Raw genomic sequence first — 21339 nt, 5'->3', positions numbered from 1 at the left:
ACCACCTAAATGGCTACAAGTAACAAGAACAGAAAGAAAAATTGAAACATTTGTTTATAAAACTAGACTATTGAATGACACAAATGTACAATGGCTATATGAGCAAAGAATTAACCAATATCTAGATAAAATAAAACAAAATGAAGAAATAGAAATAGAATGGCTTAATATAAAAACTATACTAAATGCAGAAGCAAATGAAAGCTTAGGAAAGCCAAAAAATTCAATAAAAGGAAAAAACTGAAGATCTGGGATGATACAATCAAAGAAATAATCAAAAAGAAAAAAGAAGCCTATCACAAATGGTTAAGCAGTAAAAGATTAGAAGATGAAATAGAATATAAAAGAATAAGAGCCATAGCTAAAAGAAAAGTCAGAAAAAGACACAGAGAATCATGGAACAAATTTGTTTCTAATTTAGAACATGATTTATATAAAATAAGACCCAATGTATATAAGATTTTGAAACACTTAAATGCAGATACCAAAGAAAACATAAAATTAAACATTGAATTGAAATTAGAAGAATTTCTAAATTATTACACAGAACTGTGGACACACAAATATTTTAAAAAAGACAACTGGCAAACAATTAACGAAAATGAAAAGGAAATAAGTAAAGAAGAATTAGAAATCAGCCTGAAAGAAACAAGAAACGGAAAATCACCTGGAGAAGATAAGCTAAGTTCAGAACTATATAAATATGCAGGAACAAGATTCAAAGAAAGACTCTTATTATTTTTAAATAAAATTTACTCAACTGGTATCCCCCAAGAGAATGGAAAAAAGCAATTGTGATTCCTATCTTTAAAAAAGGTAATAAAGATGACCCTAAAAACTATAGAGGTATAGTTCGCACACCGATTAGAGATCCTCTGACACTTCTGTGCATGTCAGAAAAAGGAGAATCTATTCTGATAATAGGGTAATCAGTCCGTATTGTGGAATGAGTTGTTTATTATTACAGGTTGGAAAATTAACTTTTCTTTTATGATTATTGTAGTTAACTATGTTGCTTGTATGACAGTTGGAAAATTGTTCCTATAAAGCACGTGATTTCGCGTGTTGGTGACCAATTTGTATGTCCTTCATTTCTTTCTCACCTTCAGCATTAGTCGACTATTCTTGGCAAGATGCCAAGCAGAGACCTACAAACGGTGGGCGAACTATATCAGTATACTAAATTCCTGTTACAAAATATATAGCAGAATCTTAAATAGCAAACTAATGAAATACTCCGAAAACTTTATTTTAGAAGCACAGAATGGATTTATAAAAGGACGATCATGTATAGACCCGGCTATACATGATTAGATAGACCTGGCTAAAATTAATAATAGAGAAAAGAAGAGAATACAATTGACTTTGAAAAAGCATTTGACAAAGTTAAAAGAAACATATTATTTAACATATTAAAAGAAAGACAAATACCAAATAATATCCTAAAAGCTATCACAAGTATATATGAAAATAATCAAATACAAATAAGATTAAATCACGAGCTATCATATACAAGAGAGATAAACCAAGGGGTCTGACAAGGATGTCCCCTCTCAGCAACTCTTTTTAATATCTACTTAAATGAAATAATAATAAAATGGAATAACAATTTACATCAAGGAATTAAACTTTCTCCTACAGTAAACTTAAACACTCTCCTCTTTGCCGACGACCAAATAATAATTACAAATTCTGGAGATAACTTACAGAAAGCTATTTTAGATCTAAATGAGATATCCAAAGATTATGGTATGATAACATCAACAGAAAAATCAAAAAATATGGCCTTTAAAGGACAAGATCCAGCAAGAACTAAAATAGTAATAGATAACAAGATCTTAGAACAGATGAATTCATTTAACTACCTAGGATGTATGATCACATTTGAAAATGAAAAAGATATAAACGTAAAAATTGCAAAATATTTAAAAATAACAGGTGTAATTAACTCTAAATTTAAACCAAACCTAGTTCAAAAACAAACCAGACTAAGAGTACACAATACATTAGCCCTACCAGTCTTAATGTATGGAAGCAAAATCTGGACAATAAAACAAAAAGACAAACAAAGATTAACAACAACAGAAATGAAGTTTATGAGAAAAACTGCAAAGTATACCCTATTTGATCACAAAAGAAATGAAGAAATTATGAAAGAATTAAACCAAGAACCAGTAATAGAAAAAACTAAAAAATATAAACATAAATGGATGGAACACGTTCAAAGAATGAAAACAGAAAGATTACCAAAACAAGCCTTAGGGTACACGCCATTAGGAAAAAGAAAACCAGGACGTCCTCTTAAATGATTCAACGATGACTTCTAAGACTGGAACAGGCCATGCTAGGCCTAAACCCCTGATACGCATGATGATGATGATGATGACATCCTACCAACCAGCTTTATTGATTCTGTTGTCTATTTCCATATTTAATTTACCATTTTCACTAAAAATTGTGCCTAAGTAGTTGAAATGTTTCACTTGTTCTATTGGTTCTCCATTCACGATGCAGTTGATATTTTCAACGCTTCTACCTATTTTCATTGTCTTTGTCTTGTTATTGCTGATCTTCATACCATATGTATTACAACATTATTCAATGTCAGGGAATCTTGCAGACTTGTAGCAGATTTATTTAGAAGTATAACATCATCCACATAAAGCAAAGAGCTGAGATTAACATCTCCGATTTTGATATCAGGTTGAATGCCACTTTCCTTCATAATGTGATTCATATAGATCATGTGTGGCCAACTTCATTTTATACGAGGGCCAATATATGATGAGTGGTAGCATCAAAGGCCACACACTTTTAGACAGAACTTAAATAAAAAATAAACTCTGCATTTTTTCAAGGCAATAGTTATATGTATTGAATTACTATATTTGTTAAATCATTTTACTACTGGGAGAACAATATAAAATATTTGAAACTGATCACTGTAACCAGAGCAGAGCAAGTGACTTTCAGTGATGTGTTACTCTGGAGCACATAGAAATTTATCACTCCCACTACTACAACTCGCACAGAGAAGAAGTAGATTTTATAAATTGAGTAATCTTTTTAAAGTAATTTTGATTCCGTGTTGAGAATATAAATTGTTTCCGTCATCAGAAATAATGAATATAACTAGTATATCAATCAGAAAATCTGCGGTCAAAACTAATAGCTATATTGATAATACATATAATTTGTTATATATAGTTATGTTTAATACAGTTTTTATCCTGCTGCAGGCCACACAAAATCATGTTACGGGCTGCATGCGGCCCATGGGCCTGCTGTTGGCCACCTATGATATAGATAATGAATAACACGGATAATGAATAACAGAGAATAACATAATGTACATACTTGTCTGACACCAGATTTAACAATAAACATCTTCCTTCAATTCTAACTGCTGACTTACAACTCAAATAAAGACTAAGTATTGCTTGATATAATACCCCTTCAGCACTATATAACTGTAGCATTTTGAATAGCTTCTCTCTTGGCACCTTGTCATAGGCCTTTCCCAGATCTACAAAAGTTAAATACAGATCTTTGTTATATTAGAATGATTTCTCAACTATTTGTCATAAAGGGAAAATCTGATCCTGACAGCCTCTATTTGGCCTGAATCCAGCTTGTTCTTCACCAAGCTTCTCTTCCATAATCCTTCTCAACTGTTTCTCAAGTATACTTGCATATATCTTACCAGGAACACTTGGTAGAGAAAACCTCTGTAATTCTCACATTCAGTTTTATTTCCTTTTTATATATGGATACTATGAGAACTCTATTCCAATCATCTGGAATTCGTCCCTCTGTCCAGTCCTTCTGAACTATGCAGTGCAGCCACTATAAGACTTTTATACCTCCATACATGAGCATTTCTGTCAAATATCATCTACTCCTGCTGCCTTTCCACATTTCAGGATTTTGATGGACTTTTCCACGTCAAGCATGTATATGTATTCCTGACTGCATGCCTGGTCAGTGTTTCATCACTGCTTGCTTCATTTAGCAATTTTCAAGGATATCTTTTTCTTCACTTTTCATGTCACCTTTATCATTCCTAATTTCCTTTTACAGCACTCTTTCCTTCATTTCTGAGCTTCTTCAACAAAGTTTAGAATATTTTGCCACCTTCTTGATATTTATTTTCTATGTTCTTACCAAAGTTTTCCCATGACTTTTGTTTAGCTAGTTTTACACAGTGGCTTTCTTACATTTGTCTCTGTATTCTCTAAGAGCATCAGCCGACTTATTTGCCAGGAACTTTTGATATGCTTTCTTCTTTTCCTTCACTGCCTCTTTAATTTCTGTATCCACCATGGAGTTCTGATTTTTCTATCCTTACAGACAATCTCACCACATGCCTCTCTGGCTGAATCAATCAGAGCTTGCCACTGAATCTCCAAGGTTTCGTTCCTGTTCTCAAATTCTTTCATTTTTTTCTTCAATAATCTTTGTGTATGTTAGTCTACAGTTCACATCTGAGAGCTGCTCAACTTTTATTTGCTTTAAAACTTTCTTACATGTTCTTCTTTTCAATATGCAATTCAATTTTATCCTGCTCAAGACTACATAGTATCACTTCCAATTTCAAATCCTCTGTACACTCTGGTGTTCTGCACCAGGGAGAAAACATCACTATAAACAATAACATAGTCAATGAGACTTTTCTTATTCCTTGCCTCTTCTCTCCATGTGAATTTGTGCACATTTTTATGTTGGAACATGGTGTTAGTAATAACCAGTCCATGTCCTGAGCAGAAATCCAAGAGGTATTTGCCATTATTTGGAGAAAAGAGCTTTGCTCTTTTCTCCAAATTTTCCCAAAATATTTTTGTATCTGACAATCATTTCCTACTCTGCTATTTAGATCCCCAATAAGGATCAACTTTTCCTTTTTCAGTTTGTCAGCTGCTTTCTCTAAAGCTTCAAAAAATTCCTCCACTTCTACCTTAGTAGAACCTTCTGTGGGACCATAGGCACAAATATGTCTCATTGTCTAGTTCCCCATTCTGATATTTGCCCACATCACTCTACTTGAGATTGCCTTCCATTCAAGAAGGTTAGCCTCGTATTTTGTGTTGAATACTATGGCTATTCCTTCTTTTCCTTGATTGTCATTGGTGAATATAACATTTTGTATTTATTGCTCAGAAAGATCTCACCATTTTTTGCCGTTTTTGTTTCAGATCTGGTACTTATCTAATTCCTCAGCTAGCTCCATTTCTTTGCTATTCAGGCTTCTTATGTTGATAGTAACGATCTTGAACTCTGGTGATGTTGAGTTGGGGTGGGTTTTAGGATTTGTTCCAGTAGCTGACTTTTCACTGTTCGCCCTGGTTCCTGAAATTCTGTCATGTTGTACCATTATTTGAAATTTTGGTTTAAGCCAATAAGAATGCAATTTGGTCGGCTAAATCCCAAATTGCCAGTCCATCCTCGTTTGTTCAGTATACAGGTAGATAACACCTAACAGGGTGCACCAGTAGAAGATGAGGATTAGTCATTAGGTCAGGAGCCCTGGTCGGTTCTCTGCATTCATTTAAAGGCTATGTGAAGGTATTCTCTCAGTTATATAGCTTTGGCCCTTAAGTACCCCTCCACACTTCTGTCACTCAATTTCAAAGAACTTCCTACACATGCACTTGCTCTCTCCTTCCACAAGTCTTTAGACCTTTGCAATGAATACATCTTTCTCTCTCTCTCTCTCTCACACACACACAAGCTGCCATACTGCAAACAAAATCCCACTTAATGAATTTGGCCACCATTGTTCTTCTTTACATTGAAGCTGTAATATATAGTGGACGTGATCAATGGAGAATGTGGCACAAGTGATAGCATAAAAGAAACAGTAGAAGATGAGGAGAATAATGGTAATGAATGAGACGGCATTATTATTATTATCATCCTAAGACCCTACGGAGTCAAAACTCATCCAGAAGGTAACTTTGTCATACACACAGTTCATCATACCGTGACTTAAACACATTCAAATTCTCTGACACCATGTCCTCAGGCAATGCATTCCAATCATTCACAACTCTCCATGCAAAAAACCTGCTTCTCACTCCCTTGCTCACACCTTCCTTATACAGCTTCCAGGGATGACCTCTTGTTCTTTCCCCCCCATTTCCCACCATTTTTAAGAAAAACCTCTTCAACATTAATCCTATAAGAACCCCTTACCAACTGGTACATCTCTACTGTATCACCCCTCTTCCTCTTATTCACTAGACTGTGTAAATTGCATCTTCTAAACCTTTCTTCATAATTCAACATTCCAGAGACCAGAAACTGCCTTAGTCAATTGCCTATGGACTATTTCAACATCTTTTCATCCTTTTGAAAACCAGGTGACTAAATCTGTGCACATTAGTATATATGTGGCCTAATCATGGCCTTATACAATGGAACCAGAATCTCCTTACTTCTATAAGTCAGTGTCCTCTGCTTCACTGCCAGAATTTGTTGTGTTGTCCTCACAATATTGGCAATGTGTCCTCTAAATTTCATATTGTTATCCATCATCACCCCAAGATCTCTTATTTCCTCCGCCTCCAACAATATATCCCACCAAGAGTAAATTCTATTTCCTATCTTTGTTTACCAAATTTTAAAACTTTGCATTTCATAACACTAGCCAATACACAGTTTTGCAACAAGTAAGCTACCATAAACTAGTGCTCCAGCATTTTATCGTTACTGCAAGAGTTTCCCATTCAAATTAAACATCAAACGGAAATCTTAACAGTGGGTACTAAGGAGCAGAAAACTCCAGCACAAAAGTACTTTTAGTCCATTAAACCAGTTATATTTCAATCTAAAAATCGGCCATGTACAAGCACCCGCTATGCCGTGCGAAGCAAAGATAGTGGCAACAAAAGCCAACGACGAACAGGCACCCCATATCTCAGCAGTGTAGTGCCATCGATTGCTGACAAAACCACAAAGTGCTGCAGTTGCAAAATTAATATCAGCAATAAAAAAAAAGAGTATAATGTGCGAGTTCTGTTGCCACTGGATATATGTTTCCTGCGCAAAAATGGATGAATCGGTGCACAAGATATATATATATCGACCTTAACCAGCCCTATTTCTGTTTGCTGTGCCTGCTGTCTAAAAATAGCTCCTGAACTTAAGCAAACAAATTGAAAACCTCGAACAGCACATCAGTGCTATGAATGAAACTCTTTCCTCCAAAATACGAGCACTAGAAACCAAGCTGGAATCAACTGACGATCAGCGCCTTAACGCAAGATCGCCCTTCCCCAAAAATGAACTCCGTGAAATAATTGCATCAATGGTGCATGACTCGATGGAAGCCAAAAACAAAAAATTCAATGCTGTCATCTTGAACTTTCCAAAAGAAAACAGAAAAGCACTGAAAGAAGACATCATCAAATTAGAAGAAGAATGCGACATCGATCCTAAAAATATCATCAGGTGCCATCGTTTCGGACCGATAAACAAAAGAAAGGATGGAATGAACTTTCCACTCCTCGTAAAAGTGACTTGCGACATGCACATCAAAACTAATAACAGCGATCAACAAAAAGTTCAAAGACACTTGTCTGCAATCATGCATATGTACCCGACCAGATTTATCATTTGTACAAAGGGAACAAGGTCACCAGCTTCAAAGACAACTTGCAGAAAAACATCAAAATGGTGACTACAGCTAGACCATCGACTACAGACAAGCTAAATTGGTGCAAAAACCAAGTGACGCTACTAGCAACCACTGCATAGGAAATGTGCAAGACCCCTATGGTCAAACATATGACTCACAAAACCCTCCAAATCCACTTCACCAACATCCCTGGCCTAAACTCCAACCTTAATAGTGTCCACTACCACCAGCAGTCTACCGAACCCCCATCTACTCTTTCTGGCAGAAACTCAAATATCACCTCCCTCCAGCACTATTCACTTCAACCTTCCAAATTGCATACTCTTTAACTCCTTTCGACCCAAGGGTGGCTTCCTGTGCATACATCCATTCTAACATACCTTTCCAGAGAGCATCCAACCTAGAATCACCCAACTTTGACCTTCTTTGAATGAAAATATCCCTACCCAACTCAGTCAAATTCATATGCTGTCTCTATTGCTCCCCTAATGCAACCAACCACTCTGAGCTCTTTAATTACCTCTCCTTAAAAATTGATTTTCTCCAGTCCCACTTTCCCACCAGTGAAATCATCCTCCTAGGAGATTTTAATGTCCACAACACCAACTGCCTTTTCTCCTCCAGCTGTACAGATCTTGCAGGCAGAGATGCTGAAACATTTGCCATCACTAATGACCTTACACAACTAGTTCAGATGCCAACCAGAATACCCGATAACCCAAACCACTCTCCAAATACCCTAGACCTCTTCCTGACCAATGCCCTTCCAAATACACAGTGAATGCCGAGAGCCCGTTAGGCATTTTTGACCACAACCTAGTGCTCATCTCCTCCTCTATGCAACAGCGCTTACACAGCCACTCCCATACAAGAGTAGTTTGGCATTATAACAGTACCAAGTGGGACAGCTTCCGACTTCTATGTCTCATTCCCATGGTTAGACTGTTGCTTCTGATCTTCCAACTCAAACACGTGCACCGAACTCATAACCAAAGTGATCCTCACTGGCATGGAATTGTACATTCCCCACAGTACTCTGAATGTACTTGGCACATCTTTTGGTTTTCCAAAAGATGTGCCAAGGCTGTACAAATGAAAAAACAAACATACCATTACTGGCTCAAATCAAGAACCCCATCCTCCTTTAGGGCTTATACCCAAGCCCGAAATAAATGCAAAAAAAAAAAAAAATGCTTCCAAAGCAGAGTTTGGAAGAGCAAAAAGCAGGAAATTAGCAGCCTGTCCAAATGGTAGCCAAGCCTTTTGGTTCCTTTGCCAAAGCAATTGGTCGTAATTTCTGCTCAACACTATTTTCCACCCCTATCATACCCAGATGGCTCTATCCCACAGAAAAAGCTCATCTTCAGGTGCTTCACACTTTACTTAAAAATGCATGCATAATTGACAATGGCAAATATCCCCCAATATTCTAGATGCCCAACATACAATGCCCACTATATCCTTTTGCCAGAAAGAGATCAGTAAAATACTGTCCAAATTAGACAAAAAAAAAGTCTCCTGGCCCTGATGGCATTCCTCCAATTGTCCTGAAGGTTTGTGTACCAGAACTGTCTCCTGTCCTATATAGCTTATAATACTGGTATCTATCCCACAGCCTGGAAACTGGCCAATATTCAACCCATTCCCAAGAAGGGCAACAAGTCACTGTCGTCCAACTACTGCTCCATTTCACTCACCTCAGTCCTGTTTAAAGTAATGGAAAAAATCATCAATTCCCAACTTGTACACTACCTTGAGGCTACCCATCTAATAAACAACCACCAATATGGATTCTGTCGCTGCCAATCGACAGGAGATCTTGCTCACATATGTCACCCATCTCTGGAAAAATGACATGGAGAACTTTGGCAAATCTCAAGTGGTTGGACTTGATATCTCCAAGGTGTTTGACCAGGTCTGGCACAGGGGCTTACTAAGCAAGCCGCCATCATTTGGTCTATCTCAAGACCTCTGTAGTTGGACTGCCAGCTTTCTGTCTGGAGGCACACTATGTGTGGTGGGGAATGACTACTTATCTTCTCACCATTCAACTAATGCCAGGGTTCCTCAAGATTCTTTCTCTCACAACCCTCTTCCTATTATATATCAATGACCTACTTCAGCTTACCTCCAACCCAATACACAGTTTTGCAGACGACAGCTCATTGCACTCCTCCCTTTCTTTTGATAAACCTTACTCCACACAACTCACCTCAACCTACAAAACAGCAACCACCACTGCCCTCAATTCAGACCTCCAAGCCATCCTCCAATGGGGTTCAGATAACCTAGTCAATTTCAATGCAAATAAAACCCAGTATACTGTCTCATTTCTCATAAAAAAAGAACCATTCTCTCTCCCAATATTATTTTTGACAACACCCAAATTTCCAGACAATCTGAGATTTCTGTTCTTGGAATTACCCTGACATCGAGCCTCTCCTGACATAAAAACATAACAACCATTGCATCCTCATCTTCTAAAAAACTTGGATTTCTCTTTCGCTCAAGACGTTACTTCACCCCCTGAACAGCTGTTAACCTTATACAAATCACAAATTCATCCAACCATCAAATACTTCTCCCACATATGGGGCCCTCAAAATGCTCGACTCAATCCAGAGGAGAGCAATCAGAACTTATTAATGACCCATCTCTTACCAAATCTTCTCCTCCCCCTCCCACTTTTGCACAGACGATCAGTCTCCGCACCATGTTTTTCTACAAATATTTCCATGGAAAATGTTCATCCGAAATAGCATCAATAATTCCCCCACTTAGTACTAAGCTCACTGAAACACGAGCAGCTGCTGCTCAACATCCCTACACAGTGCACTTGAAACCCACAGAACAAGTTTCTTCTCCTCCTTCATCCTTGCAACTGCTATACTATGGAAGAGTCTTCCCCTTGATGTGTTCCCTAAGGAATACAATATACATTCATTCAAATCCAATGTGAACAAGTATCTTCTTTCTCAACCCATACATGGTATTAATGTACTATAGGTTGATCTGCCAACCTCTTGCATATGGGCTCAACATAAAAAAAAAAAAAAAAAAAAAACACTGAACTGGCATTGCCACTCCCATACCCATCCACTCAGTCTATCCAAGTCTTCTTGTAAGATCACAACATCTCCTATACTCTTATAACTATTTTTTAAATGCTTCTCATGCACTGTTGATATTTTTCCCATGCAGAAACTGATACCATTGCACTAAACCCAGTATACTCTTCAGTTTGTCATGATTTTCTGCTTTGTAGTTCAGCATGTAACTTTCTCTGAATGGAACATTCAGAAACTTAGCCACTTCTCAAGTGAGTACTGCATGGTCACTGTCACCAACCAGAGGCAGAATAGTTAAGTCTTTAACTGAAACACCCTCTGATACTATAATGAAATCTAACACTCTTTGACCCCTTGAGTTCCTTCTGTCACATGCTGCTTGAGAAACTTGTCCACAACAGCTCAATAAATGCATTTTCATTCTTCACATGAGATTTTAGTGCTACCCAATCAGTGTTTGGATTATTAAAGAATCAGACATTAAAGAACCCCAAAGAACCAGTATATTTTAGTTGGAATAAATTGTTATATTTGTAAAGCACAATAAAATAAAGTTTCAGATTGCCCACATTTTTCAACTATCCATATATTATGTCTCTCCAACTTAGTAATAATTGAGAATATATTCTCAGAGCATGAAAAGATACTTGTTATTGAACTATTTATATTTATAGTAGTGATTCAATAATAAGTATACATTTGCATTCTAAAAACACCCAATTTAAAATCTGGCAACATATTAGCAACTTAGTTAATAATTTAATTTGTTCTTGAAGTACACAACTTGAAGCAGAACTATGAATAATCATCAACACCTAAACTTTCCTTTCAGTACATCAGTATAAATCTTTGAATTTAAATTTAATTTGAGCAGGAATAACACTAAATATTGCTCCTGTGGTTAAAAGAAAAAAATGTTAGTGCAATTTCTATTTATGGATAAAATGATGGTACAACATGACAAAATTTCATGCCGTCTGGGCGTCGCCCAGTTACACAAGGCCCCCGTTGTTTTAGACAGGGAACCAGGGCAAACAGCAAAAAGTCAGCTACTGGAACAAATCTGAAAGCACACCCCAACTCAACATCACCAGAGTTAAAGATCGGTACTATCAACATAAGAAGCCTGAATGGCAAAGAAATGAAGCTAGCTGAGGAATTAGATAAGTACCAGATCGACATAATAGGGGTGACTGAAACTAAAAAGACAAAAACTGGTGAGATCTTTTCTGAGCAATAAATACAAAATACTATATTCAGGCAGTGACAATCAAGGAAAAGAAGGAGTAGCCATAGTATTCAACATAAAATACAAGGCTAATCTTCTTGAATGGCAGGCAGTATCATGTAGAGTGATGTGGGCTAATATCAGAATGGGGAATTAAACAATGAGACTTATTTGTGCCTATGGTCCCACAGAAGGTTCTACTAAGGTAGAAGTGGAGGAATTTTTGAGGCTTTAGAAAAAGCAACTGACACAATGAAAAAGGAAAAGTTGGTCCTTGTTAGGGATCTAAATAGCAGAGTAGGAAATGATTGTTAGACATACAAAAATATTTTGCGAAAATTTGGAGAAAAGAGCAAAGCTAATAATAATGGCAAATACCTGTTGGATTTCTGCTCAGGACATGGACTGGTTATTACTAACACCATGTTCCAACATAAAAATGTGCACAAATTCACATGGAGGGAAGAAGCAAGGAATAAGAAAAGTCTCATTGACTATGTTATTGTTGAGAGTAATGTTTTCTCCCTGGTGCAGGACACCAGAGTGTACAGAGGATTTGAAATTGGAAGTGATCACTATTTAGTCTCGAGCAGGATAAAATTGAATTTCATATTGAAAAGAATAACATGTAAGAAAGTTTTAAAGTGAATAAAAGTTGAGCAGCTCTCAGATGGGAACTGTAGACTAAAATACACAAAGATTATTGAAGAAAAAATGAAAGAGTTTGAGAACAGGAACCAAACCTTGGAGATTCAGTGGCAAGCCTTGAAGAAAACCCTGATTGATTCAGCCAGAGAGGCATGTGTTGAGGTTGTCTGCAAGGATAGAAAAATCAGAACTCCATGGTGGACACTGGAAGTTAAAGAGGCAGTCAAGGAAAAGAAGAAAGCATATCAAAAGTTCCTGGCAAATAAGTCCGCTTTTGCTCTTAGAGAATACAGAGACAAATGTAAGAAAGCTAAACAGTGTGTAAAACTAGCTAAACAAAAGTCATGGGAGGACTTTGGCAAGAACATAGAAAATAAATATCAAGAAGGTGGTAAGATATTCTGGAGGTTGTTGAAGAAGCTTAAAAATGGAGGAAAGGTGCTGTAAAAGGGATCTGAAATGATAAAGGTGAGCAAACAGGAGAAAAAGATATCCTTGAAGTATGGAGTAATTACTTTGAAAAACTGCTAAATGAAACAAGCAGTGATGACAGCACAGTGATAAAAAACACTCAACAGGCATACAGTCAGGAATACATATCCATACTTGAAGTAGAAAAAGCCATCAAAGGCTTGAAATGTGGAAAGGCAACAGGAGTAGATGATATTTGACCAGAAATGCTGAAGTATGGTGGCATAAAAGTCTTACAGTGGCTGCACTGCATAGTTCAGAAAGCCTGGACAGAGGGACGAATTCCTGATGATTGGAGTAGAGCTCTAATAGTATCCATATATAAAAAGGGAAATAAAACTGAATGTGAGAATTACAGAGGCATTTCCCTACGGAGTGTTCCTGGCAATATTTATGCAAGTATACTTGAGAAATGGTTGAGAAGAATTGTGGAAGAAAAGTTTGGTGAAGAACAAGCTGGATTCAGGCCAAATAGAGGCTGCCAGGATCATATCTTCACTTTACAAGAAATAGTTGAGAAAGCATGGGAATATAACAAAGATCTGCATTTAAGTTTTGTTGATCTGGAAAACGCATATGACAAGGTGCCAAGAGAGAAGCTATTCAATATGCTACAGTTATATGGTGTCAATGGGGCATTATATAAAGCAATACTTGGTCTTTATTTGAGTTGTAAGTCAGCAGTTAGAATTGAAGGAAGTACAGGAAGATGGTTTAATGTTAAATCTGGTGTGAGACAAGGATGTACATTATTTCCTCTGTTATTTATTATCTATATGGATCACATTATGAAGGAAAGTAGTATTAAACATGATATCAGAATTGGAGATGTTAATGTCAGCTCTTTGCTTTATGCGGACGATGTTATACTTCTAAATAAATCTGCTACAAGTTTGCAAGATTCCCTGACTAAATTGAATAACTGTTATAATAGATATAGTATGAAGGTGAGCATTAAAAAGACAAACACAATGAAAATAGGTAGAATTGTTGAAAATGTCAACTGTGTTGTGAACGGGGAACCTGTGGAACAAGTAAAACATTTCAGCTACTTAGGCACGATTTTTAGCGAAGATGGTAAATTAAATATGGAAATAGACAACAGAATCAACAAAGCTGGTATGGTAGGAAGTCAAATGAATAAATTCATATGGAATAAGAGAGAAATTAGTCAGAACACTAAATTAGCTGTATACAAAACAGTGTTCAAACCAGTTTTAACTTATGGATCTGAGAGCTGGGTCAGAAGTAAAACACTTGACCAAAGACTAGAGACCGCAGATATGAGAGTCCTGAGAAAGATTAGAGGCATGAACAGATGGCATCAATGGCAATATCATATTAAAAATGAGGATATTAGGAAAGAACTTGATATTGTCAGCATCCAGGAATGCATTAGCAGAGCTAATATCAGGTGGTATGGTCACTTAAACAGAATTGGTAAGGAAAGATTAGCAAAACAAGTGTTCTCTGCCAGGCTGGCTGGAAAACAACCCAGAGGAAAACCAAGATATAGGTGGATTGATATGGTATAAAGTGCCTTAGACGATAGAAATATAAGATCTGATAATGTTAGAGTCTTGACAAGTAATAGACTGATTTGGAGGAAAATTGTAGATAGGAAGTTAGTAATGATGTAAATTTTTCATGTAGTACTATCATATCCTGTATACCCCTTGAGTGTACATGTCAGGAATTTGATGATGATGATTATACAATTATCAAAAATTTCTGAAATCAAATATCACCTGCAAAATATTATATAAAATTTTCTTACATAATCAGAAGATACCAAATGAATCAAGGCATCTTTGGGCAAGTTAAGGAATGCTGATGTCTTTACACATTCCAATGCATTTTCGCCAATGTAGGTTGTACAACGATCTACAAAAGAGCGACCTCCTTTGTTTCCTATAACACATAACAAGAATGCAAATTGAACAGGAATTTTTTTTATCATTATTTCTAAATAGAAATTCTCAACTATGATGTACCAAACTAAATTTAATAGTAAAGTCAAAAACAAAATCATAAGTCATTTAGATCTTATAAGATATAGATAAATATACGTTTCATTCAAAATTGTCAAATGTAATAAATGTTAAACTTTTATTTTAACCAATTACATTCTAATCATTATTCATTAGAGGTTTAGCAGTATGATTCACAACTCCAAAGGAGCAAAATAAATATGAATTTATTTATTTATGTTAATATTTTGATAGTTTTCTAAATTAGCAAAATATTAACATCTTCAAAACACAACTAGTGTGTCACTGTACACAAGTACAAACAATCAGTTATTATTAGGAACAATTTAAAATTGTGATGGACATGTGAAAAGTACAAAGTCTTAATTTTGATGCTCTCTCTTTTCTTCTTCATTCTCATTTTTCCTTCAAAGACTGTAACCAAGTTCTTTTTGGTCTGCCTCTTAATAGTCTTCCTCCAATGATTCCATTCATGGCTATGTTTGGTAATATCTCAGAGGACATTCTCTGGATGTGTCCAAACCATCTTAATTGTTGTTTAAGGATTATATCTTTGATATAATCCTTAAACAACATCCTTTGATATAAGGATTATATCTTTGATATAATCCTTAATCTTCTTTATGGTTTAATTCATGTTTCACTTGCTTGTTTGTTTCGCATTCTGACCAGTGACGTTTATTTTTTTTTTTTAACCATTTCATTTCAAATGCTCTGATTTTCTGTATTTCTTTCTAACTGAGTGGTGTCCATAGGTATAACAGCTTTATAGAGTTTTAGCTTGAGGCTTTTTGAAATACTGTAAGTTTTTCATATTTTGTTTAATTTATTTATATTAGCATCTTATGATGACTCCACATTTTGTTTCTCTGTTGTTGAGGTTGTGAGTAATGAGACTGCCAAGATATGTAAAATACCTGTTTAAGTATATGATTTTTTATGTTTATTGAAATTTTATTCTCTTCCTATTTTCATTGTTTTTCAAACGTGTAGAAAGGCTTATGTGTTTGTTGTACATGTTGATTAATTTTGATGGTATATATTAGAACACAGACTGATAAGTAAATAATTATTTTTTAACTTATTGCCGATATTTCACTGGTATTATAATCAGCATCTTCAGAGCACAAAAAACAGTTTGTCACAATGCGCAAGACAACAACAATATGGTGTAACAATGGGACTAGCTTGAACAATTGTAGCAACAACACAAAGACTAAAGTCCTAATTAGGCACCCTCTATGTTAAAAAAAAAAAAAAAAAAAAAAAAAAAAAACAGAGAGAGGAAGCAGGTACTAGTTATGGCTTAAGATGACTGTCTCCCAAATCTTAGGCAAATTTATACAGCCATACTTGTTGAGGTTCAGAGTATGTTTCAAAGCTTCTGTTGCTTCTAAAAACAATATCTATGACTTGTAAAAGCTTCTGTGCAGTAATTTTGTTGTCTTCCAGTTGATCCTGTGTGCAAGGGTATCCAAAGCATGGTTTGCTAAACATAACTTGCCATAGCGATAGTGCCGGATGTATTTTTTATGTTCACTGATGCGGATGTCCACAGTTCTTCCTGTTTGTCTATAGTAAGCTTGATCACACAAACAGGGTCCCAAGGACAGCATCTCTTCTTTATCCCATCCAAGAGTCTATAAAGTACCCTGTTCATGTGATCAAGCTTACTACAGTTGAACAGGAAGAACTGTGGACGTCCACATCAGCCAACATAAAAAATACATCGAGCACTATCACTATCGCAAGTCAGGTCTAGCAGACCAAACTTTGGATACCCCTGCACACAGGATCAACTGGAAGAAAACAAAAGTACTGCACAGAAGCTTTTACAAGTCAGAGAGATTGTTCTTAGAATCAACAGAAGCCTTGAAACACACTCCGAACCTCAACTAGCATGGTTGTATAAATTTGCCTAAGATGGGAGACAATCATCTTAAGACATAACTAATACCTGCTTTCTCTCTCTGTCTGTGTTTTTTTTTTTAACACAGAGGGTGCCTAATTAGGACTTTAGTCTTTGTGTTGATACCGTCAAAATTAATCAATATGTACGACGAACAAATAAGCCTTTCTACAAGTTTGAGGATTCTTCACGGAGACGATATTGTGCATAAGACACAACAATACGGTAAGTGGAAGTTTAAATTGGCATGGCAACTGAACAGGTTAGCCTTCTTAAAGAGGTGCTGAGACACCAATTTAATACCTAACTGTGTGAAAATTAAAAACAAGTTCCACTCGGCCAAAGCCCAGTGCATTTATAAATGAGCGAGTGTAGCTACTACAAGAACAGATTAATGCTACTTGCATAGAGCTATCAAAATTAAATTCAACCATCAATGTGCTATGTGACCTACTATTTAATATTTTAAACACAGAACTATGGGAGATCCCAGACAGCATCTCCGATGCAATGGCTAAAAAAGAATTCCTCAAAGTCAAAAACTGGCACTAGAGAAAATTTGAAATTCTCCAACTGCAATTAACCAACAAGATCGCATCATTGTGAATTTATCATCGTTCACCTTAACCAAAGAGGCCATTAGTGCTTTAAGGCTGGGACCCAATTTTGCCATTACTCCCAAGCAAGTTCCAAAAGGCAAAATAATGGTGTCCATCGAATTGGGAAAATAAGACCTGCCTCCAGCAATAGCCAGCAACATATGTTTAGATGTGGCCAACATACTAATCCAGTCTAAGCCACCCAAAAATAATATCCCACATAAGGAAATCATTGCTCTAAAAGAGCGACACAATAATAACCACATTATCATAACCAAAGCAGACAAAGGAAACACAACTGTGGTGATGGATGCAACAGAATATGAAAACAAAATGCAGACACTTCTACAAGATCAGTCAACATACAAAATTATAGATCACGATCCCACCAACACAAAAAAGAATAAGGTGCATAAATTACTAAAAAAAGTCACTTCCTGGCCTAAAGAAACAGTAAACAAACCTTTTCGCATTAAAATGCCCAGGATATATGGAGCACCAAAAATTCAAACAAGGTACACTCTTACTCCCTATTGTGGATAGTATGAATAGTCCCACATACAAACTGCCTAGACATTTAGTTAAGCTACTAGCCACTCTCACAAACAATTCTCCCTCCTTTGTCAAAAATTCTGCCCACCTAAAAGGCATTTTAGAAAACTATAGCTTAAAAAGTTCAGACATGATGGTGAGTTTTGACATCACCTCACTATTCATAAATGTACCACTAATTGAAATCCTTGATCTGCTAAAGTCACACTTTCCCCCTGATATATTTGAACTATTTAAATTCACAATACATGCAGAATATTTCCCTGGAAAGGGAAAATATTCTGCATGTATTGTGAATTTAAATACAAACAATAATAAATATATGTTTGAATACAAACAATTAGATGGGACAGCTATGGGCCCCCCCTTTCTCTCCCCTTAGCCAACTTCTACATAGAACACCTGGAAAAGCTAGCTATCAATACAGCCACTCTCAAACCAACGTTTTGGCTATGCTATGTTGGTGATGTGCTTGCTATTTGGCCACATGGCCCAGACATATTGGATACATTCTTAGTGAATTTAAATAGCCATCCCAAAAATCCACTTTACAATTGAACTGGAAGAAGCTAATAACTGTCTGCCCTTCCTGAATACACTAATCACACGTCTTCCAGATGGTTCCTTATCATTCTCAGTTTATAGAAAACCCACACATACAGGGAGATATTTACACAGACAATTGCACCATCACTCATCTCAACAGTATCCTAAAAACACTAATGCACAGAGCAAGAGCAATTTGTTCCAATGGCAATGCTCTGACTGCTGAATTGGCTCACTTATGCCACACCTTCTTAGCTGATGGCTATAATTCCAATAAGATAGACAAAATAGTCACCATCCCATACATTAAAAGCATATTGGAAAATATATCTAGAGTGCTCGATAAACATCAACTATGCACCATATTTAGACCATTTATCAAATTGGCAGCTCTCATCAGCATCTCTCTCTCCCTTATCACATCCAGGAGTCTACGATGTACCCTGTTCATGTGATCAAGCTTACTATGGTCAAACAGGAAGAACTGTGGATGTCTACATCAGTGAACATAAAAAATACATCCAGCACTATCACTATGGTAAGTCAGGTCTAGTAGACCAAGCTTTGGATACCCCTGCACAGAGGATCAACTGGAAGAAAACAAAAGTACTGCACAGAAGTTTTTACAAGTCAGAGAGAGATTGTTCTTAGAAGCAACAGAAGCTTTGAAACATACTTCGAACCTCAACAAGTATGGCGGTATAAATTTGCCTAAGATTTGGGAGACAGTCATCTTAAGCCATAACTAGTACCTGCTTTCTCTCTCTGCATGTTTTTTTTTTTTTTAACATAGAGGGTGCCTAATTAGGACTTTAGTCTTTGTGTTGTTGTTGCTACAATTGTTCAAACATTGTTACACCATATTGTTGTTGTCTCATGCATTGTGACAAACTGTTTTTTGCACTCTGAACATGCTGGTTATAATACCAGCAAAATATTAGCAATAAGTCAATAAATAATTATTTACTTATCAGTCTGTGTTCTAACATATATCATCAAAATTAATCAATATTTCATTGTTTTTGTTTTGCTTAGATTGATTTTCATTCTCAAAGGCTTTCAACAGGGTCTATTAAACAAGCTCCCATCATCTGACCTATCCTGTGACTTCTGCAACTAGATTGCTGGCTTTCTTTTTTTTTTTTGAAAGGCCGAAAAATTTCTTTTTTATTGTCAGCTGACTGCACAAACTACATGTAATGGTTAAGAGCTCCTTATCCTCTAAGTATGCAACTAACGCAAGGGTTCTACAGGGCTCTGTTCTGTCATTTATTTTCTTCCTTCTATGTATCAATATAATGACCTACTCCAGTTGACCATAAACCCAATACACAGCTTTCCTGATGACAGCAGATTACCACTCCTCCTTATTCAACAAACCATGTGCTACACAAACTACCATAACCTCCAAAACAGCAACCTCTACTACCCTAAATTCTGATCTCTAAACCATTCTTCAGTGAGCTTTAGATAACCTTGTCAATTTCAATGCTAGCAAAAAGCAGTGACTTCTCTCATAAAAAAGAACCATTTTCTTGCAGTCTTACTCCTGAAAACTTCCAAATATAAAATAAGATCCCTCTAAGAGCTTTGAGATTACTTTATCATCAAATCTCTTGGCTTAAGTACATTACAATTATTGATTTGTTGGCATCCAAAAAATTAAGATCTCTCTTTTCCTCAAGGCATTACTTTACCTCTGAATAGCTATTAACCCTACAAATCTCAAATCCTCCCAATCACTCAATACTACTTTCACATCTGGGGAAGTGCCTCTAAGAACTTCCTAAAACTACTTGACTCAATATTAATTTTATGGCTATTTAGCCTATTTTTGTTTAGGAGTGCTCCTTTTTATAATGTCACTTGACTCAATATAGAAGAGGGCAATTAGGTTGATTAACAACCCATTTCTCACCAATCACTCTACTTTCACAATCATTTTCACATAAGCATTCAATTTCTACTGCTTGCATCTTTATAAATATTATACGGCAAATGTTCATCTGAACTGGCATCAATAATTCCTCTACCCTCCATTAAATCCATTGAAACATGCAGTAACTACTCAATGCCCCCTTCACAGTTCAAACCCACAGTACAATTTTCCTCCTCTTTGTTTTTCTCCTCTACTGCTATCCTCTGGAACAGTCTTCTATCCTATGTGTTTTTCACAGAATAAAATCCACAGCTCTTCAAACTAAATGTAAACAAGTTCCTTCTTACCAATCATGTACTATAGACTTCTCAACCTCTCATATATGGGATTATCATTGAAAAAAAAAAAAAAGAAGAAGCTAGTACATAAGTCCAAATCTGATGGTAACACTGTCATGAGACTTCCTGATCAGCTGGTTCATAATTCCACCACATACCTTGCCAGATATCTGGGGCTGATCTAAGTAGTGGCACATGGTTAACATTGTCGAGGACTCATTAGGAAAATGTTGGTTACTCTCTGTATGAGGACATGGAATCTCTGAAGATTCCATGTCCTCTAATTGCATGTTCTTATTATTTCTATTTAACCATTCTGAAATTACACTACAATAACAAAATGAGGGTTAAACATATTATATACAATAAATAACTTTCTAAAATAGAAACAAATATTTCATACTGAAATTAGCAGTACGTTATCAATGTGAAACATTGATGATGTACTGCTATTGATGATGACAACAAAAAAAG

The 21339-nt window shown here is 36.1% G+C and overlaps 1 protein-coding gene across 1 annotated transcript in view; it reads right to left on the bottom strand.

Moving 5' to 3' along the window:
* The window catches only part of LOC150093137 (serine-enriched protein), a 104680-nt gene that overhangs the window by 50331 nt on the left and 33010 nt on the right, over positions 1-21339 (bottom strand). Inside the window, exon 4 of the mRNA XM_090413956.1 lies at positions 14829-14962. Coding sequence (XP_090270082.1) covers positions 14829-14962 — 134 coding nt within the window. The remainder of the gene's footprint in view (positions 1-14828; positions 14963-21339) is intronic.

The sequence above is a fragment of the Typopeltis vanoorti genome, chromosome 24 (genome assembly GCF_054136105.1).
Source record: "Typopeltis vanoorti isolate ZY-2024b chromosome 24, IOZ_Tvanoo_1.0, whole genome shotgun sequence".
In the NCBI taxonomy this organism is placed as follows: domain Eukaryota; kingdom Metazoa; phylum Arthropoda; class Arachnida; order Uropygi; family Thelyphonidae; genus Typopeltis; species Typopeltis vanoorti.
This window is presented reverse-complemented; position numbering and strand designations above follow the sequence as displayed.